The sequence below is a fragment of the Cygnus olor genome, chromosome 1, assembly GCF_009769625.2.
Source record: "Cygnus olor isolate bCygOlo1 chromosome 1, bCygOlo1.pri.v2, whole genome shotgun sequence".
Lineage (NCBI taxonomy): Eukaryota > Metazoa > Chordata > Aves > Anseriformes > Anatidae > Cygnus > Cygnus olor.
This window is the reverse complement of record NC_049169.1, coordinates 129,849,838-129,873,353: the sequence shown is the minus strand read 5'-3', so window position 1 is coordinate 129,873,353 and position 23,516 is coordinate 129,849,838. Positions and strand designations below refer to the sequence as shown.

Below are 23,516 nucleotides of genomic sequence, written 5' to 3'. Positions count from 1 at the left end.
CAGCGTCTAGCTGGTGGCTGATGGCATGCAGAGCGCCCTTGGAGCCAGTACTGTCCTGTACTGTTCAGTACCTTCATCCGTGATCTGGGTGATGACACTGTGCATCCTCAGCAACTTTGAACACGAGGCTTAATTAAGGGGAATGGCTGCCACGACAAATGGCAGCGTTTCAATGCAGACAGACTTTGATAAGCTTGGGGATGGTGCCAACATAAATCTCAGGAATTTTAACAAGGAGAACCACAAAGCTCAGCTCTCGGGACAGAGTATCTTTCCGCAGTGGTGCAGGTGGGGAAAAGGAACGGAGCGAGCAGCTGCCTTTCTGAAAAGGACACAGGATTTACAGTGAGTGCCAGGCTGACTGTGATCCACCAGCATGCTCTGGCAAATCAGGCAAACAGCATGATGGGTGACATTAGCAGCAGCACGGCCAACAAACTGAGGGGAGTTACTGTCCCCTTAAGCTACTGGTGAAGACTGCACTAGGAATACCATACTGAGTTTTAGGCTCCTCAGTTCAATAGAGTTGTGGAGAAATTGGGGAGTGCCTGGTAAGGGTCTGTCAAGACCCTTATGTGACTACCAAATGTGACCTATGAGGACAAGTTGAGGGAATGCAGCTTCTTTAGCCTGTTGCAGATGAGCCTAGATGATCTGGTTGTACCCCACAGCTGCTTGAATTTTTCACTCATTTTTATAGTTATTTTTCATGTATTTTGTAGCATGCAAATGCCAGACAATGTAACAGGACTGGGCCAATAAACCCTGGCTTGAGAGGTTCAGGTGGGACATAGAGAAATTTTTATTTTACTGAGAGGGTAGCGCAGCATTAGCACAGGTCACCCAGGGAGGTGGTGGATTCTACTTCCTTTGAGGTTTTCAAGAGTTGTTGAGGAAAAAAACATGGCTCACCTGATTTGATGTTGGTGGTTGACTTGCTTCTTGAGCAGGTGGTTGAACAGAGTGAGTGGCAGGACCCTTTCCAGCTGTTTACATGATTGTGCAAAACAAATAATTGTGTGATTATAGCTTAGTTTTGGCAAAGACTAGAGTTTACACAAACACATGTGCATGTATACATACAGACTTTGGGCACATAATTCTTTTTACTTCTAGATATCAGCTTGAATTAAGAGAAGAATACATATCCAGAACTAATAAAGTTTCTGAAGATGAGAAAAAAAATAAAGGTAACCATCTGAGTTTAATAAAGTAGCTCTTTAAAGCATTTACTACCTAGGATCAAAACACTTGTTACTACACAGTAACAGCGTTCAGTAACGCTGGTGTAAGTGGCAAAAAAGCCATTAACCTAGTCTTTGAAAAACATGTAGCAGGATCCGATGGCAGGTCAGCAACTCCTTGCAGTATAACAGTTTAATATATAGTGGGAACCACGAGCTGGTGCTTCACATGAAGGCTGCAAGGCCTCCTGCTTTTTCAGTTTCCCAGATTCCTCTTAAGTTCTAGCAGCTCATTCATTCTGTAATTGAACTCTGAAACACTCTGGTTGAATTGTTGCCAGTTTCTATATTTATTGTACACAAGATGTTTAACTGAAGCTTGAGAAGAGAGCTGGGACAGATAGCATATTTAGACTTCTAAGTTAGGGTCATGTGAAAGAAATGATGTATTGTGTGTATGAATTTGATTTAATTAGTTCTGAAGTAGTACACATGCATATATGCACGCACACCCAGTGATTTACTTAATTTTGGAGGTGTGTGTAAGCATACATGACATTCAGTCATTTTTTAAGCATTGAATTAAACTGAATGTTGGACTTAGCACCTTAAACTATTTTTTTTCTGATACTTTTTAAAATATAATTATCTATTAATTTAATTCAGCATTTGTAATCCTTCCTGCAGAGAAGGCTATGCTTTTGCATGAAGAAGCCGTTGCTATTAATTCAAAAAAGGAGGAACTCAAGCAAGCTGTATCGCGCACAAAAGAGCTTGAGGTAATTGTAAGCATGAATTTAGAGAAGCTGTATTGTAATGAGTGCATTTGAACTACATTTAAAAAAAAAAGTGAAATAAAATTCACTGTTAAATAGTATTAAAAGTAAGTAACAGTTTTTCTTGAGAAACAACTTCATAAGCTTCTAAACTGTTCTTTGTCTGCAGCTGGATTTGGAGTCAGTGAAAGCTCAGGTTCTGTTGGTAAATAAACAGAATCAGCTGTTGACAGAAAAACTGAAAGAGGTGTCAGACTATCCTTTGCTAAAGGAGGAGAAACTGGAGCTCCAAGTGCAGAATAAACTACTTAGGCAACAGCTGGATGAGACTCGCAGTGAGAACCAGCATCTTCGAGACAGTGAGTGTGAATAATTTAGTAATTTTCTTGTTTGTGTTTCCCTGCAAGTATTTCTTTAGAAATGCTTCTTCATTAAAATACATTCTTTGTATTATGTTTACTAGTAGTTTGCACAAAACCCCAAATAATGTTAGTGTAAAATGAATCAAAGTCCTAGATGTTAGAAGTTTTTCTTCAATATGTCTGTATAATAGAAATCCTGAATTAAGTGGTAGCTATAATAATAACACAAGGAATATCCCTTTCATCTTTTAAAAAAAGAAGTACAATATTTCCAACAGTAGTGTTAGTATGCTTAGTAATGGCAAAAGGAACATTGCTTTTTTTTTTTTTTTTCTTAAGGGTTCACCTGACTAGTTAGCAAGTGATGTGTATTTTTAATGTGCATCCGAGATTACTAGAAAATAGAGATGTATGTACCCAGTTAGGTAGGAATGTGTATTTTTCTTCCATAATAGGAAAATCTGGGTCTAGTCCTTAAGCAACTATGCTAAAACTAAAAAAAACTATGCTAAAAAAACCCCTTCAGTTCTTTGTAAAAGGAAAAAAAATCCCCAGGTACTTTATTCAAACAAAGCCTAGTTTTAAAATACTTTGTTATGTGCTTGAAAATAAATCGTCTTTAAGTTTGTAGGTGTATCTTATAGAAAAGTGCACGCTTGTCATTCTCTGTCTGACTGTCTGGTATTTCTCTTTTCGGGAAGAATTGTCCCAGCCCTCAGTGGAGCACCTGGCCTGCCAGGCAGAGCTGAGGAGGGTAGAACGTTCCAGGAGGCTGGCACTAGATGAATTTGAAAGTGATAAGCAGTTTTTGGAAAAGCAGCTACAAAGTGAGGTAAATGATTCTTTATTAATAATTTGAGTTCTTTCTTCTTCTTGTCATGTTGCTAATGTTTATCTGTGTACCTGTGCAGGCTGTTCTTTCTGCATGTAGTTATGGGAATGGTTTGTTCTCTGCTTATTTTTATGTAAACAACTTAGAAAAACAACCAACCAAAAAAACCCCACCCACAATAAAACAACCAACCAAAGTAAATCTTTCCAAGCCACTAAGTTTTCAGCTCTGGCTTTCAGTGGGATACTATGTATATATATGGTTTTGCTGGACCTGAAAAACGATTAGAAGGACACAAGTATTCAAACAGTTCAGGTTATTCTAGTTGTTTGAATTATATTTTTTGTTTCCCCTGATCTTTAGGTTGAGCGTGCTGCCCAGTTAAAGACCCAACTGTTGGACTCTGAAGCTACTGTAAGGAAGTTAAATGTGCAGGTTGAGGAACTGAAACTACAGTTGAAACAAACACAGGCAGGTTTGTGTCTTATACCAAAGAAGTCCTTTACAAAGTTCACTTACCTAACCAGGATAAGAACTTCCAGATGCTTAAAAGAGCTAGAGTTGCATGGAAGTGATATGCCACCACTGAGTAGTTTCAAGTCTAAACATTGAAACATTTCAAGTTGAAAATCAAAATCTATTTAAAAGCCCAGTTTAAAATGCAGCCTGATTACAACTTTCCTTCCTTTCAGAAAGCAAACATATAAGAGGAAGGGAAAGTGTTCCTCCCCGATCATTAATAAATATATATTTATATATATAAAGCGCCTCTCATCATATTGATAAACACTCTTGCTTTTTTTTTATATAATTTTTTTATTGCCTATGTTTTTCCTCAGTATAAAGACATTAATATTTGGTGATAACATAATCACGTTTTTCCAGGGGGAGAATTGTGTTTTAATGCATTTTGATTCTTGAATGTTCATAATAAGAATAATCAGTTTGAAATTATATTGCATATCTCACAATTTTAAACCTAACTTTTAAAGTTGTTATCAAAGCTAATAACTTAAGCACCTCGCATAGTCATTAAGAAGACGAAGGCGCTTTGTAGAGCAATTCAGTCTGCTGAAGAAATGGTGTTCTAAAGGTGCCTGTCAAACTGATATCAAGTATGATAAATTCAAGTTTTGGTACATATATTTTATTTTAAAATATGTAATTGAATTCTGCAGTGATTATACATTACATACAATGTGTTCCACCGTAGTTCAGTATATGCAATACTTTATATGATTGTTTAGACCAATATGTACATCTTCATATGTGTTATTACTCTCAGTACTATTTGGAATTGGAAATTCATCAGTATGAAAACAGCAAATATATGTTAATTTAGTGACAAAGTACTGCATGGAATTTCATTTTGCATCAGAGTTAAGGATGTCATTGAAGAAACCATTCAGGTAGAATGAAAATAATGTGGTCATTTTGCTGAGAATGATGCAGCCCTATAGATGGGTCTTTTGCTTACTGAAACACACAAGTGCAATCCAGGCAGCAGAAAGCCCCGAAAATTTCCATTTAACTGATAATTTTTGAGGAATACTTATTTGAAAAAAAAACAAAAAACAAAAAACAAAAAAACACATTACATTTATATTATGTTACTTTTTCCCAAGTTCTTTTTGATCTAAATAGAAGTGGACTTTTGGCCTGCCCTGTGTCCATCACCCTTTAACATTGGATATAATTTGTCCTGCGTGGTGACATTTTTATTATTCTTTTAAACATGATTTAAGAAGTAACAGTGTAAGAATGTTTAGTAAGTGTGTATTTTTCAGGTAGGTTTTTACATGAAATAATTGTATATACAATTAATATCAGTGATAACTTGCAGCTATGGAACTACATAAAAATACACATTTAAACCAATACATTAAACTCTCAAAATTTAAATAAATTGCATGTTAAAATCATTTTGATCAAATTGGAATTTAAATGCCACATTTTATTATTTCTGTTTAGCTATGTGCATCTCTCTGTCTTAACTGTCACTCACATTCTTGGTCATTTAGCTCTGGAAAATGAAGTGTATCGGAACCCCAAGCCTTCGCTTGTTGATCGTTCTGTCATTGACTTCATTGATGATAGAATTGTACCTCATGATATCTATGTGGACAGCACATTCCTGAAGAATCCCGTTATGAGTGATGTCGTGAAGGGAAATGCTGTGCCAAGAGTTGGCTACCGTCAGCAGTTACAGACGCGCAGTGCTTCTCCAGATTCTGACCTGGAGTGTATGGCGCAAACCCGGGCTAGAATAAAAGAACTAGAAAAAGAGGCAGAGTATTTGGAAGAAGCCTACAGAAACTACCAACACAGAGTAATGCAGGATACAGCTGCAAGCAGAACACCGAGAAAGATGCAGTCCCCTTTACTTCTACAGTGTGCTGTTGGTAGAGCCCCCTTGACTACACAGCATGAACTTTTAGAGGATAATCCTAGCTCCCAGCATTCCCCTGTGAGCAGTCCGAGAGGTGAAAAATACATTGGAAGATCTGGGCAGCCTGATGGCTTTAAAAATCCTTCAACGCCACCACACAGAGGAACACCTTCTTCAAGATGCCTTTCTTCTACTCCTGTTTCCAAATTGGAAAGAGTTCTTAGTAATAAGAAACTTTCAGATGGTAAGTTATGATAGCTAATATGGGACCTTTCTGGAGTCGTGCTTATTGTTCCTCTTGCATGACTGGAACAGTAAGATTTAGCAGTGATAGTCTTTCACTCATTCATTATTTGCTAAGGGGCAGGAAAATCGCAGACTCACAGCATGGCTGAGGCTGGCAGGGACCTCTGGAGGTCACCTGCTCCAAGCCCTGCCCAAGCAGGGACACCCGGAGCAGGCTGCCCAGGCCCATCTTCAGGTTGTTGTTGAAGATCTCCAAGGAGGGAGAATCCACAGCCTTTCCAGCGCCAGTGCTTGCTCACTCTCACAGTAAGGACATGCTGCCTGAAGTCAGGGAAAGTCAGAGACAAAGTGTGCTAGCTGTTAGGAGTATCAATTCTTTGTGGAAACTGTCACTGAGGAAGTACATGGAGGGAGGCTACACACACTGCATTCAATTCAGGTAGTATTAAAGATGAGACTATTCCATAGTATTTGCAACAAGTGTAATCCTGTGATATGCAGAGATTCTTTTAAAAGCTGATATTCAATATAACTGCTTTGGGACATTATTAAAACTATGTAATTACAATTAATCATCTATATTCTTATCTTTTCATGTAGCTATTGTAGTTACATGTGCACAAGTAACATGAAGACTGCTTCATCTGGCTTCTGTTAAATTCTTACTTTATTTATTTATTTTTAATTCTCTTTATGTGTGGGTCACTGGCAGATTTGAAATGACAGACTCTGCTGTTTGAGCAAATTTTGCTGTTTTCATTATCAGGTCCTACCCTGTTCGAAATAACCAGTACAAGAAAATTCGTATTTAGCCCTAGAGGTCTGGATGTTAACTTCCCTGTAGTGGCAGTGTGTGCATAGTGTAATTATGCATGTGTTGTGAAAAAGTCTTATCTGAGAAGTAGTAGGATAAATACTGACTAATATAAACTATATGTTTTTTTTATTCTGCAGACATTAGTGACTTGTACCTTGCCTCTTCCCAGCAGAGTGTTGACCAGGTGCTTTCTCCTATTTCAAAGCCACACGTCCTTTCATGTTCTGAGTCTGTTTCTTCCTCACCATCCAGTCACAGAGAGAAAATCAGGTATATCATTTACAAAGCAACATTTTTAACATTAAAAAAAACACAACATACATCTGTTCATGGTGATAACTGCTTTAATAATTCAAACAAGCCATGGTTTTATAAGTTAAAACTGTTCTAAAGACAGATAGGGATTTCCGTCTTTAGAATATTTTCTCCCTTTCCCAATCCCTTTCCCTTTTTTCCATTTAAAACTTTTCATGTGTCAGTGTTCTGATGAACTTTTGAAACCACTGGATGCTGTTACATAAAGCAAAGTGTGGTGTGGATCCTTGTATTTCAAGAGTGCTGCAAGTTGTGCAGTGCTTGAAATTTGTTGTGTCAGTTAGACCTTCAGTTTGATCTTATTTCCTTACACAGAAGACCACATTCAGACAGCTGAATGAAAGTTTCATTGCTTACAAATTAATATTCAGTTAATCACTAATTTTGGAAAACATGCTTTCTAAAAGTAAATCTGTGGCATGCAAGTCAGTTGTTTAATTCTGTATAAGAGCTTTGAAAAATCTTGATTAATAAGAAATTATATTTTTTTAATGTGTGAGGAATGTGTGTTTGACTTTAGACGTGGTAATCTTTATGGGTAGGTTCAGTTCAGCCTGGCAGGTAAGGACTTTCAATATCAAGCTCTTGGAGATATATCTGAGTTTTCTTGGTGTCCAGTAACTTTGGACCATCTGCCTGTAACATGCTGCAAATGGGAAAATGAAGGTACTACAGTGGCCAATGAGTTATCACATGGTATGTTTTTGCCCTTGTGTGAATTAACTGAATGTGAACATATTTTTAGCAGTTTGATTTCATGAGCTCTATTGGGATTTAGCAGTTTTGATTCTTCTAGTAGGCTTCTGTGTCATCCATATACATATGGTCCTGATAAGACTAGTGAGAAGTCCTGCTGAAATTGTGGACTGACTTGAGAACAAACTTAATTTCAGAAAACAATGTTGAGACCTGAAAGGGGTAAACTTCATGTTTCAATGACTTGAAATTATTTTTTCAATGACAAACTCATCACAAATTCCTGTCCAAAGTAGTGACAGTCTCTCATCTATCCCATATCAAAACAGTCCTTTTGCATATGCTTGATGTTCAAAAGCTATCAAGGTTATATCTGATACACACAAAAACCTTTAATAAAAAACAAAACAACAACAACAAAAACCTACCACCACTAATTCATTGAGCAATTCTCATTCTCTTCCATCATATCTCTGTTTTTCACATCAGTGACCTTTCCTCCGCTGATTGAAACTCAGTAGTTTCTGATGCTTGTTTAAGAATGTAAATCAAGACTGCTGTACATTCTCACTTCAGTAGAAAGTTGTAATGCTGATGTGTTTTTTCTCTGAAAAGTATGTTCCTGTGCCTGTATAACTTCTTTCAGAATAGAAATCTGCAGTCTCCCTTGCACGTAGGAAGGAGAAAGGTAGCAGAGCTTTTCTTTTTTCCTGTGTGTTTTAAGATCTATGCTGAGTAACTCCAAAAAAGTAATCTACTTTCCAAGACTGAGAATCTTGAGTACGTGTCTTCAGAAAAAAAATAATGAGTATTTCATATATAATATGTTTTTTTCCCAGGAAAAGGCACTTGAATGAGTCTTAGACATCCTTCTAGATTTGATGGTTGAAGAAAGATGGTTCGTCGTGGGGCAGCTCTAGCTGGCATTCACAGGGCTTTATTTTCTTGCTATCCAGTCCTTCGTGCGCATTTAATGTAGAGAGGATCTCTGCTATCGTTAGAATTTGGGGAGATCCTTGAAGTTCTTGGCCTTGAAAAGAAGCTGTTGGGATTTCTAGAAACTGTGAGATTAGTTCTGACTTAGCTTGGTGTCTGCCTTTAAGTGGCTGTTTTCTTTGTCTATTCATTCACATTTTCTACAGTATGCATCAGATTTGCTGTATTGTGACAGAACTTACAAACTGAAGGTTGTGTTAACCTCCATGTTAAGGTTATTTGGGAAAATGCTTCAGTGCTGTGAGGAAGCATACTTCTTGGAAGGATGTTGTGGAGTCTCAGCTTTACAAAAGGGAATAAATACGCTGTGGGAACAGTAAGCAGTAGGAGCAAGTTGTGTTACAGAGAACAGGCCAGGGCCTATGGGTGGTAGTTGCTTTCCTGGGTTCCTCACGACAAAGCAAGGATATATAGTCCCAATAGCTTTCTTGGACTTGCTGCTTTCCCAAGACTTTCTTAACAGGGAAAACATTCTTTTGTTGAGTATTTTGGAATTTCTTGTGCCTTGGACTGTTTTTTGTTGCATGAAATATTTGAGAAATGCATGTGTGGGCTTTTCCAGTTATTTAGTCTCATTATTAGCAAATGCCACATCATTGATGTGCATTGTGGGATTAGTTTATGACCTGCGGATTTTAATTGGCAATGGGAATTTATGTGAAAAGAAAAGAAAAGAAGATGTTGTAACACCAGTAAGCCATTAAGCTAGGCCTCTGTCAGTGGGGAACAACAATTGCTTCTGTGACTAGGAGATCCTTGTTTATTTGTGTTTAAAAATGTGAGTGGTATGAAGGAAGCCAATAAATACAGACAGGAAGACTAGAGTTATAAGGCAGATTATTATCTAAACCATTCCTTTTTCATGTGGGACTGAAGAAGTTGATTGTGAGGGTTGTTACCGGTTTTAGGCTCAGAAGTTAATTTTAGACATTAATAAAACAGATAGTGGAGGTTGTTTTTTGACTCTAATGGTCATTTTAAGTATAACTCTTGCAATTTATTTGGTGTTGATTGGCACATCAATATTGTGTTATGAAGCATTGATGTAAGGTACAGTCCGGGGTTTGGTCGTCAACATTGACAAAACAGATTTTGAAAATTGTTTGGAAGTACACGTGTGTAATGATCTTAATGAGGCAGGGCTCTTCTTCTCTTTGCTAAATCTGTGGCAGTGTACTGAGTGTCTTCCTAGCAGTGCTACAGGATACAGTATTGAAGGATGTGGCATGCATGTTCTTGAGACTAAAAACATGGACTTCCAAAAACTTGGAGTTCCACCTACTTTGCTGTGTTAAATTTACAGAATGTTTTTTGCCACTGATGCTATCGAACCATCCTTCTGAAAATGCAGATCTATTTTTTTTTCCCCAGACTTACTGTTTTTGTTGAACATGCCTTGTTATTGGGGTATGTATTTTTTTTCTCTACTTTTGCCCACGTGGAAGTCTTGAATTGCTTAGAAATTATAAGCACAAACATATTTATGGAACAATGTACACCAGCAACAGCTGGTGTGAAGTAAGCTCCTTTATAAAGAGCTGCTGATGAATTCGTGACCTGTACTATTTTTCTATTCTGATTCTGGTCACAGTTTAGTAGCAAGGTCACATGGGAGATATTGTTCTTTCACATCATCTTTCTGATTAGATAAACGGGGATTTAGAATGAGGGCACTAACCCCATTTTTCACAGAACCCAGATTTTCACCCCTGAATACATGTTTTGCCAGACACCTAATCCTAATACATCTCAAACACATCTGTTAAAGTGACGTGAAAGTGGGAATTAGATTAACACAGAGCCAAAAAAAGGCAATTTAAAAAATTTCAGTTGACTGTGTGTCATGCTTTGTTGTATTTCTCGTTTTTTCTTTTTTTCTTTTTTTTCCTTATTCCTCTTTATGCCTTTTGTGTGTATATTGTTTTAATCTAATAGCTTTATGTCACGTGTAGGCCTTGCGGAAAGGCTGCAGGGGCAGCACCTTATCAGAGTGATGGAGCTGTCATTTGGTAAAAGTTAGAGAACTGTATTTAATTACCTTGACTTTGGAGGCAGAAAGTTGTAGCATTGTGCCGTTATAGGTTTTACATTAGGTTTAGTCTGTTGCTGTGCATGTGAGTAAGCCTTGTATTTAAATCTCTGGTAGTTATTTGCTTAAAGGATTTAGTGTTTGTATTTATTCAAATTGTTTACTTTCCTCCTTCTTTCAGACTTCAGAATCAACAAATAGATAACCAAGATTTGAGCAGTAACCCCAAACCAGAGAAACTACTATACGAGGACCTTGAAGAACACGTTTCTTCTCTTGAATGTAAGTTTTAGTGCATTTTAAATGGCTTATTTGACACCATAGGGCTTAACAGTTGGAAGACGATTGTCTTGAACAGGTTAGGACTATAGTTGAAGAAAATAAGAAAAAAGAAACTGTCTCAGGTGATGAAAGATCATTTTTCTTCATATTTGCATCCTTAGAGGAGAAGGATATGGAGAAATATGTAGATACTAAAATCCATTTGGTTCTGAAATTTGGGGACATACTTTTTGTTCAGAAATCTTGCATAATCTTGTTCTGAGTAATGCATGTAGGTCTGACAGTTGCTTCAGAATGTTTTAAAATGGTGTAGGATTTTTTTTTTCTTTTTAAAGCAAAGTGTACGAGTATATGAACTAACCTGAGGCCCTATTATATGTGCTGCATAAAATAAAATCACAAGGAGTGTTTTTCGTGGTCCAATATCAGAGCAGGATTACCAAGTTGTAGCTCTGAAGATAAATTTCTGCAGCAGTCAGTATTGTTGATTTCTTCTTCGGTAACCGAGGATTAAGTAGTGTTACAAGTTAGAGGTTACTTCAGAATATCTCAGAGTGCACTCGGAATGTATGGTTAAGTTACTGAAATGTGAATTTATCTTTTTTTTTTTTTTTTTCCTTCTGAGAGGAGAATTTTATTTATTTACATTTTTTGGTCTACATTGCAGGAGGAATTCTGGCATTATGTTGTGTTTTATTTTGTGTGCTACAGAAATGTTTCCTTCTTTTTTATATGCTGGAGTTAGGCATGCAGAGTCAGTTTTAGAAAATTTTGCATCTAAGTAAGGTCCTGTAGAAACAGGAGGATTATAAAAGTTTATGTACTTTATAGAAGACAGAAATAGAAAGTTATTGGCTTTATTTCCTAGTTTTTCAGCATTTGAATAACCCATTAATGGTGGGCCTGAGCAGCTTTATCTCCCATGAAACTGTAAGTTTAAAGTAAGTGAAATTATCAATGAGAAGGATGTGAACAGTATGCTTTAGAACCTTTCTCATATCCAAATTTTGTTGTGTCTGTAAACTCTTGAGGCTGACAGAGAGATGTCACGGGGTCATACATCATTCGTGAATTCATAGTTGGTGAGGAGCTGATTATTATATGGGAGAGAGAACAACAGATTTGGAAAAAAAATGCTCCTAACTGGTGAGTGTTTTCCTGAGTCTGAGACTGGCCTGTTCCTTTGGGTGCAGTTAGGTCATATGGAAGATGAAGCAATGCCCCTGCTCACTCTCCCGAACCCGTGAGAATGCAGCAGTCAGTGTTTTAAAAACAAACCGACCAAACAAAAAAGCTATTGTTTGTGTACACAGCGAATGTGCTGTTTGTTACTCTTCAGTGATAACTAGTGGAAGCTGATGACTAATCTGTGCATTTCTCCTTGAAGCTTTACTCAGTACATTTTTTTTTTTTAAATTTACCTCATTCAGTATTCTTTTTATGAGCTTTAAATGCATTATTTTAATGTGAACCAAGCCTGTAACCACTAATGGTTTCTCCTCATCTCATATTTTGATTGGATTTTGATTCATTTGTTGACTTTCACATTAGAGACTTTTATGAACACATTAAATATTTCAATTTTACTTTATCACACACATGAATAGATTGGCATTTTCTTGGCAGTTAGGCCTGAGTAGCTGCTGTGCTCAAATAGCTTACCACTGTATCATTTAGTGACATGCCGTAGTCAGAAGTAATAACTGTAAGAGATTGCACATACCAGTGCTTTCTAAATTAGCAGTACTTTACTTGATTCAGACTGCATCAGCAAAACAACCATTCTCATTATGTAGAAGGAAATCAGAATGGCTAAAATGGGGAGATGGTAACGCAGGAGAAATTACGGGGAGGAGAAGAATGTAAAATCTAAGTATACAGAGCATAAGATATAATGAAGGAATGAGAGAAGAAGGAGAAAGGTTGATGAGACTAGACAAAGCCAATGGAGGGAAGGAGATATCACAGAATATGGTATATGGGAGATACCAGAAAATATGGAGAGCCTTTTAATCCTACTGTGAGTGAGCTCTAGCCAGAAAAGATTGGGATTTCTGTGGGCACTAATTGCTTTTAGTATGTGCTCGTCCTAAGGATATAATGCATCTCTTGCTGTCCACCCTTACATAAAGGAATGAAGGTGTGTGAAGTGTTACCTTTTTTTCTTTTTACTTTGCAGAATGATAAATGTTAACATGGTTCTCACTATATTGTTTTATTTGTTTTTCCTGTTTGTGTGGTTAACAGGCTCTCAGAAGTTAGATATAATATTTAACAGGAACCTACTTGGGATAGAAATTTTTTGACTGTTTAAACGTTACGTATACCTTGAAATATACTGATGCTTAATTAAGAAACAGTTTTGTTGTTGAAAACCTTTTAATTTAAACCTAAAGAGAGGAGGAGAAAAAAAAAAAAAAGGAATGTTATCTTTTGAGTATGATAACCCATTATTTTGGTCTTATGTAAAACATACATAGAATTTATTTGCCTAGGGAACCTGGTAAGACTTCTTGCTGCTATTGTAAGAAACTGAAAACTTTCTCCTAACTTTGTTAGATTGACAGTTTGGCATGACTTTTGTGTGATAACTTCATCTGAAATTCCTCTAAAAGAATTTGAATTGAAGGGATTCAGACCATTCTGAGAGAGAGACTGGTTAGTCTGGGTGTCTTGTTTGTCACCATACAAAATACTTCAGTTTTTATTACAAAACAGAAAGAAAAATGCTTGAAGCCTTGATAACACTTGAACACTTGAAGGATGGGGAATTCATATTCTTAAACATTTACTCAAAACTTAAGGAGATGCATAAAGTATCTGTTCTATTTTACGCTACATGTCTGGAAAACGGTTCTGTGTATTTTGGGTTGGCTGCCTAAAACTCTGGTGGCTACATCTGACTTCTCATCTCTTTCTGCTTTCTTCCATAACACTGAGTTAACAGCAGTTGCACAGTTTGCACATAAATCATTAAGAAGCGGTAGAGTGTAATAGTGATATTGTTGCACAGATGAAAATATAATGTAGAATATTTGAGTTAGCAGTATCCACCCTGTGCACTGAAGAGGGCAAGGATCCTAATAAAGAAATAGTATGTGATCAAGTAATTTAAAGGTTGTTTTATGTGCATGAAAGGGATGAGTTAAGCTTGGACATGTAATTTTTCTGTGATCTGTATCGTGATTATGTAAAGAAATGAAAACATTTTGGTTTTCTATTGTATATTTATTCATGATTCTCTTTTGGCTCTGTAAACAGATGTGTTCCAATAGCTAATTTAAAAACTAACAATTCTGTAATTAAAGAAGCAAGCACAGCCTGTGATTCTTCATCCTCAGGGAAATGGTCAAGTTGGAAGGAAAATGCTCAATTAGTGCTTATATTTATGAGTTCCAATTCAGCCATTCCCACACTTTGTGTCCATTCCTTTGCTCCACTATTGTAATTACAAAATAATGAAGCCATTGTTCAAATTTCTTCTCCAGATCAGGGGGACATTCCAGAGCAGTGTGAAAGTGATGTCTTGCATCCATCTGGGGACGTTGTCAATGAAAACCATGTCGCAACCACTATGCAAGCAACAGCCACTTCGCTGCAGGACTTAAGTGAGTTTTCAGCTCAGAAACAAAAGTGAATGCCCTTTTTAGATGTCACGTGTGTAGAACAAACCCCCAGATATTTAACATTCTGTAGGTATATACACCAAAGTGAATGAAGACTTTTCCCAAAAGTGGTAATTATGTAATAAAGAAAAGAGAATGTTTTCTTTTGCTTTACTGTACGAGGATGACTTTTTCACCCCAGTTTTGTTTAAATGTGTTTTTAATTTAAAGACTTTTAACAATTCTTCCCCCACCCCCCACCCTGGCCCTAGCCCTTCACCCAGCCTCCGGAGGGAAGATTCTGATGTTTCTTTTCCCCTTCTTTAGAATAATTAGTAAACATTGCCTCTGTTCTTGATAGAAGTAAGACCTGAAAGTTTTTATTTTGAAGTATTTTCTATACTGCGTGCCTGGCTTTTATTTATTGATTGATTGATTGATTCAGTTTGCAAACTGCATTGTCACAATGCTAGATTTAATTCTTTGGATAGATGAGGATGATTTCAGTGCAGTGTATGTGGCTTTCCTACTTTGCTCTGCATAGTAACACTGTGATAATTCTTATTTAGAGAGAAAAAAATAGAGCAACATGAACTTAAACATAACAGATTTGATGAGAAAGTTTGTGCTGGAAATAAGAAATGCAGAGAGATTTGTCAACTCCCTGGACTCTACTTTGTCTCTAGTGTTCAACTCTTAGGCAGTCATATACCAGACTGAAATGTATTGAGGTGGAAAAAAACATTGCCAGATACATAAGAATAACACCAGTATATGTATTTATATATATATATATATTTCCAGTTGTTTTTCATTTCCTTTTAATGTTATACAGGAACCTGTTACTTATTTGTATGCTACCATAGTAGATTACTGAAGTATCTATAAATCATGTCATAGATATTGAAATAATTTTTCACAGCTGTGTTGGATCAAAGACAGATTGAAGAACAAAATAAAGAAGACAAAAACTGTGAAGAGGAAAGGAGAACCAGAGAAGAAAGGAGAGAGAAAGAACAACAGGAAGCTTTGGAGAGAGAGCAAAACGAAGCGGAACAGCTGAAGAAAGAGACGGTGATTTAGTATTTTAATTTCTGACAGTGATGTAGCTTCGTAGTGTGATATTAGTTTAGGATTGCTGTGTGTTAAAATAGATGTTAGTTAAAAATAGATGTTATGCTTTTTTTAGGTGAAAATAGTAGAGGCTAAGTTGTTTTAAGCACCTGTGTGATTAACCAAAGAGTCTTGCTAGAACTTCCTGTTATGCCAAGTAACTTTTTCCCTGGAAAGGGATGCTTTTTATTCCATGCTTCATGTAACTGGAAGCTACAGTTTTATGCTGAGAACTTAAAATGCAGATGTCACCAGGCTATTGGAACAAGCTATATACATTTGCTCCGGTCTGGACTGCTGCGAGTGCGACATCACCAGAAAATGTTAGTGTCCACCTGTTCATTAGCTTTTATAACGGTATTTAGGGTGGATTTTTTGAAGCAGAAGTTACAAGGAGACTGTGGAGTTTGTTTAAATCCCTTTGAGCTGATGTAGCGCATGTCGAAATAATGTTTGGTATTTTTGGGTACTGTATAAAATTTGGCTTTTGTTTTCTCCTCTTTCTTCTTCCTCTTCCTACACTTAAACCTTGGTTAATTCAATTCAGTTCAGTGGTACTGATCATGCTGCCCTTCACACTAGCAAACGAGGCCATTCAAGAAACTTGCATACCTGTGTCAGCTCATCTTCAATTCACATGTAGATCTAGCCTTATGCAGAAGCCAGGATTTCAGTCCTCACGGCATTTCAGGCATACAAACAGATTAGATTTTTTTGAATGACACTCCTGAATTGAAGTGATAACTTAAAGTTTCATCTGGAACTGCATGTAGCAAGTTTAATGCTATTTACACTGGCATATTTTACCAAGTTTAATGTTACATCCTGCAAGTATTTAGGTATAAAGGTAGTTTTATTGATCTGGTTGGTCTTTAATTTTCATTTTTTTTTGTCTTAAAGTGGATCCAAGATTCGATGAAAATAGATGAAGAAAAAGAAGATAAAGAGGGAGAAAAATTTGAAAATGGTAATTCTGCTGCTGAAGATATTGTAAAGGATTCTACTCCAAATCCATTAGAAAAATACATGAAAATAATTCAGCAGAGAAGAGAGCAGGAACTGGCACACCAGGTGATTATTCTCAAAACTGGGCCCCCCAAAATATTGTTTGAATTGGTGTCTTGCTAAGTATGCTTAGAATGAAAATAATAATCTCATTTTTAAATTTTTTTCTTCATTAAGAGCCTTTAATGTAACAACTCGCAGAAATGGGCGTTTGTATTGCAGAAATGTGTTGATTCAAATGTGTGGGGTTTTTTTGTTTATTTTTTGTTAGGTACTCTGACAGTATTTAAACAGAAATACATCCTCGGTTTTTTTAGTAGTCCGTGTTTAAATATAGTATTTTGAGATCCTAATTAAAATACATCAGTTTGAATCTATACAGGTTGATTTGTGTTCCACTAACGCAACTGATGAGGTTGATAGAATATAATCTGGCAGGATGGAAAATTTGATCTTAAAGAACAATTACATGTGTGAACATTACTTTGATGACAGACTGCAGCATAGTTTTATTCAGGCACTGTCCAAACCCATTTTTCCAAAGCTTCATTATTCTAGATGCAGTGCTTCATTTGTAGAAATAGGCTGGCTCTTTCAGAAGATATTTATTTTCAATTAGGTGTCCTAAAGTACAGAAGCAATTATTAGAGTCACTTAAACCTTGACTTAAGAACCAGTTACGGAAAGTGTATTTTCCTCTTGACTGCCAGGATTCAAAAAAAGAAGAAATACAAGAAATATCACTCACAGAGGGAATTACATCGAGTGAAAAAGATGACAGGTAAGGCTCACACATTACTACAAATGACTTCTATTACTTCCTACTAATTAATACTTACAGCATGAATTATGGCTAAGAGACATTTGCCTCTTAAAAAGCAAAATAAATTTAAACAAGTTAGTAATAAAAAATAAATACGTTGGAATAATTGAGGATCCTCCCAATTCTTATACAGGTAAGTTAGGCACAATATTGAATTAGGATCTAGGAACTATATTCGATGATCTGTTTCAATAGCTGTCACAATTAAAACTTTTTATCTGCAATTGAGCAGCATCTCAGTTCCTTCATGGTGAGCTGAAGCACAACGGATTCTTCCTGAGTAATGATCCTGTGAAAAGTTGTCTGTGCTGTACGTTGCATACAGTCTGTTATTTGCATTGAATCTACCTATGATTTATTAGTAGCATCATGGACTTTTAACAAACTAGTTCACATATCTTATTTCAGAGAGGTTTTTGGCAGCCTGATTGAGTTCCACAGCTAGGGCATTTCCTGTGGTTATCGCTAGAGCTCAATAAATAAGGGCACGTCGCTTTTAGTTTCTTGGTAAATCTTTCAGTTTATCTGCAGATGTAGAATTGAAAATATATCTAAGCAAAAAATATAGAGCAGATTAAAAATGACTCTCACTGTATCTAGTAATGATTCAGTGTTAGCTGTCCCTTTAAAGTGCTGTTTTACACACCAGACCCCACTCTGGAGCTCCTGAAGTATATTTGTGCAGTGTTCTTTTGTGCTACCAAAGTAGTAGATAGTAATGCTGTTTGATGGATGAGGTGGCCCAAATGCTCACTCTTAAAGGCTTTTGGAACAGCAAGAAAACTGCAGCATAGATTGTCAGTGACTAAAGCCTGTGATTAGATGCACTCTGTTAAGTTGTGTGTAACTTTAACTTTCTCTGAAACAAATATATGCTTCATACAATAAGCTACTTTAGACTTAATGCCATGTTTTTTCCTCCTTTCCTATCCCCAATACAGTGCTGCAGGCATTTCTCATGGAGATGATGATGAAAGCTTCTGGTGAACAGCAGCAACTGTTTTTGTTTTTCTTTTTCTCTTTTAACTACAATAAAATGTTTTTAAAACAGCTTTCTGGTCGTAAATGAAGTTGTAATAAATGCTAGGCACAGGAGTTGCAGGCTCTATAATCATAAATGAGTAAGGCTGCTATTGAAATCTTAACCACTTTAGTCACTGAATTTAAATATTGAGTCTATATGTGTTACTCTTCCAGCAGGAGGCCCTTGAGCATAGTGAGAGGAAAGGACAAAGCTGTGTAAAGAAATGAATCCGTATGTTCAGGTAGCTGTGCTTGACCTTGAATTCCTAGAAATGTCCACAGCTTTTGAAATGTTGTTCCTCCTCTCCTGTTCCCCACCAAGTGTAACAAACAGTAGGTCAAAGTAACAACTGAACTTTTTTATTACACTGAGGCTATCTCATGTTTTTAAAGATATCCCGTAGAAACCCCTGGCTTGTGCTTTTTTAGAGAGCAGAGACAGAACCACATTAACTTGTCCTTTTTACTGCTACAGCAGGAGAAACAAACACTTTTAAAAGCAGCCTTTTCTCATGCTTTGTTAGTGTTAACCAGCCCAGAACCGAGAGATTCAAATAAAAAATGCTATTTAACTCATCTTTATTTAAGCTTTGCATTTCGTAGGTAGATTAAAGGCAAGATCATTAAACTTTATTTACAGTATAAAATACAGTATTTTTTATCGATGAAGTAATTTTGGGCGGCAGCATATAGTACAACTTGCACTGCATTGGAGGCTGCTTACCTTGACCTAACTACAGGAACATGAAGCCAAGTTTGACAGAATTTAGGGGCAAAACTGAAGCTCCCTCTGGAATTCATTGGAGGTTGAAATGTGGTGTACCATAAATGAGACACACTTTCTTTTTTAAATTAAGACAAAATATTTAGGGGATAGTCTAATTTTACATGCTGCTGAATTAATTTTATGTTGCAGCAAAAATGGAATTTACAAAGTTCCTCAGAAATTCGTTCTGTCTGATGTCAAGCACGGGCTGAATAGTGCTTGTTGCTTTATGCTGCCCTGGAACAACTATCAGTAGTTAATGCTAGAAAAACTTACCATGCTGAAGCATACACCTACAGGGCAGCCTTTCGCAGTACGTTATCAAATGGACAATATTGAACAGAATGTGTTTAACTTCAGATAGAGATATAAAACAGAGATGCACTAGTATAGAGTAGCTGTAGGTCTGTTTTAAAATAAGCATACACAAGTGTTGTCTATTATCTACAAATATTTATTTTAACACTTGGGTGTAACTACAGGAAGCCCTTGGCACTGATAGAAAATATTGATTCACTGTTAGGTTACAAAAATTTATACATAGCAAAATTTAATGCTCTTTACATAAAAATATTAGACTACTTAAACAAAACTTCAAAAACTCCCAGTAATAGCTACACTGAATTAGAAAAGAATTAGGCTTTAAGACACTGCCTCCATTATTACCCTTATGCAAACACTGGGCTAGAACATCACCTGCTTTGCTGTAGAAATGTCTCCTTCATGCAACAGGTAAGAACATACACTAGGCTATTTTGTCATATTTGCTCTACACTGATCAACTTTGCCCCCTTTTTAAACTGTCAAATTAGACTTCAATATTAAACAGAAAAATTATAGCTGAAGTTAATACCCCCCAAAATGCCTTTTCTCTTAATGCTGACGTAAAAGAAGTTTTGTGCTTCCTTTGACTTACTTATATTCAGCAAACAGTCAAAACGATCAAACCACACGTCAGCTTAACGTGGGTATGACTTGAATATTCAATTTTTTTCAAATGACTGATGTATTTTACTTTTCCCCCAACATTTATATATATATATATATATCATATAGAACAAACACCAAATATACCATCACTAATACTCAAGATATCACTGAAAGCTTCTGAAATAAACATTAATTAGAAGGCAGACTTCTATGGGAAATGCTTTAAAATGGCACCAGTTTGTGTTGTTGTTTTTTTTCTGAACACCACGTTTTCTTAATGTGCTAATTAATTTGTAAAAAGGAAAACACATAAGCACTGACTATAAATTTGCTAAGCACCAAGATAGAGAAAAGGTGGACATCCTGTATTCTGCTTTATGGCTGTCATTTTTATTGTGTAAAACTCTGCAAACTTCGTCATCTGCTCGTTTGGAGTAGTCACATCAGTGTCATTTTAATAAGGTAACACTTTTCACTTAAAATGAAGGATAATGGTCTCCTGCCACTATATAAATGCTAAGACATTTATAGAAAATAAATATTAAGGCAAAGCTGACATTTATTTTCAAAGAAGGGGATCATTATCCAGATCCAAGCATCTACATTCCATTAAATAGTTAATAAAAAGATTAAAACTTGGGACATCTGCTCAACACTCAGGTAAGCACAGGAGAGTGACTGTTTCATCGTAAAAAACTGTGGCACAAAAGTAGATTGCTGTTCCTGTGGCCCATGTAAAGAGTGTTCAAAGGCTGCCCTATTATGACTTATAAAACGCTGCAACTGTGCTTCCAAATAAGCACAGGCTATCAGAAATCTTAGCCAGCCACAGTTCCATTTGGTATATATACTGAGGAGATACTAAATCACACATCTTACACATGCCTTTGTCTAAGGTCTGTACAAACATTTACTGCTTGCTGGTTTGGAGCACCTGCCACAGTTTTGTGCAGGAATTCATGCTGCATGTCAAATAGTAAATTCTGAACGTCTCAAAGTAGAATAATTTGGTCACTTATTGTGAAGTGTTGCCTTTTAAAATGCCTGGAATAAAACCTCCATTCTCTGCGTGAGATGGAAGATTACCCATGGGAAGATTTCCCTATGAATGTGTTCCAGGAGCTTGAACGTGAAGCTTTTACACTTCTCTATAATTTTGTTTGGTAGACACACATCTGTACTGCAGAGCAGCTATTTGTTGATTTGTCAGAGCTACAGAATTCTTCTGCTGAATTACTGTGGCAAACATTTATGTGTAAGAATTGAGTTGCTCTTTTGACCGAGACTGGATATCCTGAAGCTCCTGCTCTTCTTTTGCTTTGATATCTTGGTAGGCCTGCATTTTGCTTGCATCCTTTAAGTAGGCCCAGTTAGAAGACAGTATCATGAGGAAGTGGATCTGGAAGAGAAGGGTGAGCATGATGGCTAGTGAGCATGTCAAGAGGCAAAGCAAGCTGCTAGTTAGATTAATAGACGCTCTTTACAATAATGACCAAAAAAAAGTTATTCTACGTTAATAAGCATTCTGTTATTAAAACAAGCACAGAGGCTATTTTCAAAGATCTCTAGAATTTTGCATGCTAATATTTAGGTTGGTTATTCACAACTTAGAGAAAGTTAGTACAACAGCAATAAAATGAGCTGAAGAGTTGTACGGATCAATTAAAATGAAGAATGGGGAGAAGCGGGAAAAAAAACTTTTATACGTGGCAATTTAGATCCTACGTAAACTAAGAGGTGCTCAGAAGAACTGGTTTCTAAGGTTGTGGTGTTTATGTATATTCAAGCCCAGCTCCTGGTAATTCTTTTCCCCCAACAAGCAGATGAGAATTCCACCCTCCCCCTGGAAAAAGCCTGAAATTGTAAACAGTTTTATTTACGTGAACAAGGCTACATTAACACATTGAAAAATTAAACAACAAAACACGAGTCCAAAACTAAGCAAAAGCATGCAATCTCTGGGTTAAGAAGTCTTAATCATGTATTGTTATAACTACATTTTAATCTCCCATTGTCTAACTTCAGGTGAAAAGTTTTACATCATAATTAGCTTTTTTTTTTTTTATTGTGTGGATTTTTCCTGGTTTTTGAATTCATCTCTTCCCAACATCTTTTCACCACACTTCATGCAAAAAATCTACATCTGAACACATTAATTCACTTTTTATTTTTTCCCCCCAACAGTGTAAAAATGTCTCTATGATCTATGCATGGTTTTGCTTCCCGTGCAGTCATACTTACATTTTTGAGATCTGGCTACTGAGAAATCAGTTACTAAAGTGCAAGCCATACAAGAACAGAAACTATTTATATGCTATTTCTTACAAGTTTAGGGTCCAAAACCAGAATGTGATTGTTTTACGCAGAGCTAATACAAGGATGTATTTCCTTCCAGAGAGAGCATGATTTGGCAGTTATTTGAAAATGAAGTAAAAGAAAATAATCAACTTAATCATCCATGCACCAGAAAGACAAGCCGACTAATTCATAATACTGGGGCTTCTGATTTCTGCCAAAAGAGATTGGCACTACTTTATTACTCTTTTTATTTTGTATCATATATATTTGTATGCTCAGAGTTTTTTGTAGTTGTCGTTTAGGATGAAGAATAGACGAGTAATTCTGACCCTGAACTGTTCCAGTCTTTGTTTTAGAGATGACTGCTAAAAAACAAATGGAGACTTCAAATGAAAAAGTCCTATCTTCCAAAGGACGATTTATAAACAGTCCAACAGTAACTGAATCCTCTCAACAGGAAAAAATAGCCAGATCTCATCCACATCATAGTTCATATACAAGAAGTCATTTTATTAATCTGATAAGCTAAATGAGGCTTACTGAAGCTATTTACAATTACTGTAACAAAATTCAGAAAGCTAGACTTTTAGCCTAGGGTGTCAGTGGTATTTCAAGCTACAGCAATGCAGCTCTTTACTGGGCTTATACAATTTAGAATTTAGTGCAGCAATCTTCCCGACTCTTAAACTTCAAAACAGCATAGTTATATGTAGTAGCCATCATGTAGATCAGCTGGTGGAAGAGAACAAAATACAGGAGAGTAAGACACAACAAGGTGACGGCTCAAGCCCACTTGGGCAACCGTTGATACTTTTACAACAGATGCTATTCCGAGCTTCCTCCAGGGTGAAGATGCAAGATAACTAACTTGCCTTTTGTCCCTTGAGTATAATCTACACACAGGCCTAAGGCTATTTTGCCAAAGAACAGGCACCATTACACCTAGATTTGGCTGATAGCAAGTTAGAAGCTGGCAGCTAGGGTAAGTATTAGACGCGTGAAAAAAGTCATCTTATTAACATCCCTTTT

General features: G+C 36.5%; 3 protein-coding genes across 14 annotated transcripts in view; 1 reads left to right on the top strand and 2 right to left on the bottom strand.

The window, feature by feature from the left end:
• TRAPPC2 (trafficking protein particle complex subunit 2) overlaps positions 1-12,649 on the bottom strand; it is a 29,776-nt gene extending 17,127 nt beyond the window's left edge. Inside the window, exons 1-2 of the mRNA XM_040533488.1 lie at positions 12,644-12,649; positions 1,900-1,904 (exon numbers count right to left, since the gene is read on the bottom strand). The gene's annotated coding sequence lies outside the window, so the exon portion shown is untranslated. The remainder of the gene's footprint in view (positions 1-1,899; positions 1,905-12,643) is intronic.
• The window catches only part of OFD1 (OFD1 centriole and centriolar satellite protein), a 34,561-nt gene extending 11,946 nt beyond the window's left edge, over positions 1-22,615 (top strand). For all 4 annotated transcript variants that reach the window (XM_040533328.1, XM_040533308.1, XM_040533298.1 and 1 more), the window contains 13 exons: positions 1,117-1,190; positions 1,872-1,963; positions 2,130-2,319; positions 3,024-3,154; positions 3,518-3,629; positions 5,176-5,787; positions 6,744-6,876; positions 10,824-10,924; positions 14,413-14,532; positions 15,452-15,603; positions 16,543-16,713; positions 17,358-17,428; positions 18,412-22,615. In XM_040533328.1, coding sequence (XP_040389262.1) covers positions 1,117-1,190; positions 1,872-1,963; positions 2,130-2,319; positions 3,024-3,154; positions 3,518-3,629; positions 5,176-5,787; positions 6,744-6,876; positions 10,824-10,924; positions 14,413-14,532; positions 15,452-15,603; positions 16,543-16,713; positions 17,358-17,428; positions 18,412-18,457 — 2,005 coding nt within the window. In that variant the 3' untranslated portion in view covers positions 18,458-22,615. The remainder of the gene's footprint in view (positions 1-1,116; positions 1,191-1,871; positions 1,964-2,129; positions 2,320-3,023; positions 3,155-3,517; positions 3,630-5,175; positions 5,788-6,743; positions 6,877-10,823; positions 10,925-14,412; positions 14,533-15,451; positions 15,604-16,542; positions 16,714-17,357; positions 17,429-18,411) is intronic.
• Positions 20,583-23,516, bottom strand: part of GPM6B (glycoprotein M6B) — a 108,844-nt gene continuing 105,910 nt past the window's right edge. For 6 of the 9 annotated variants that reach the window (XM_040533379.1, XM_040533396.1, XM_040533404.1 and 3 more), the window contains one exon: positions 20,583-21,588. In XM_040533379.1, the coding sequence (XP_040389313.1) occupies positions 21,439-21,588 (150 nt within the window). In that variant the 3' untranslated portion in view covers positions 20,583-21,438. Of the gene's footprint in view, positions 23,220-23,516 lie in introns of all 9 variants that reach the window. The other 3 variants (XM_040533412.1, XM_040533371.1, XM_040533353.1) reach the window with 1 other exon arrangement.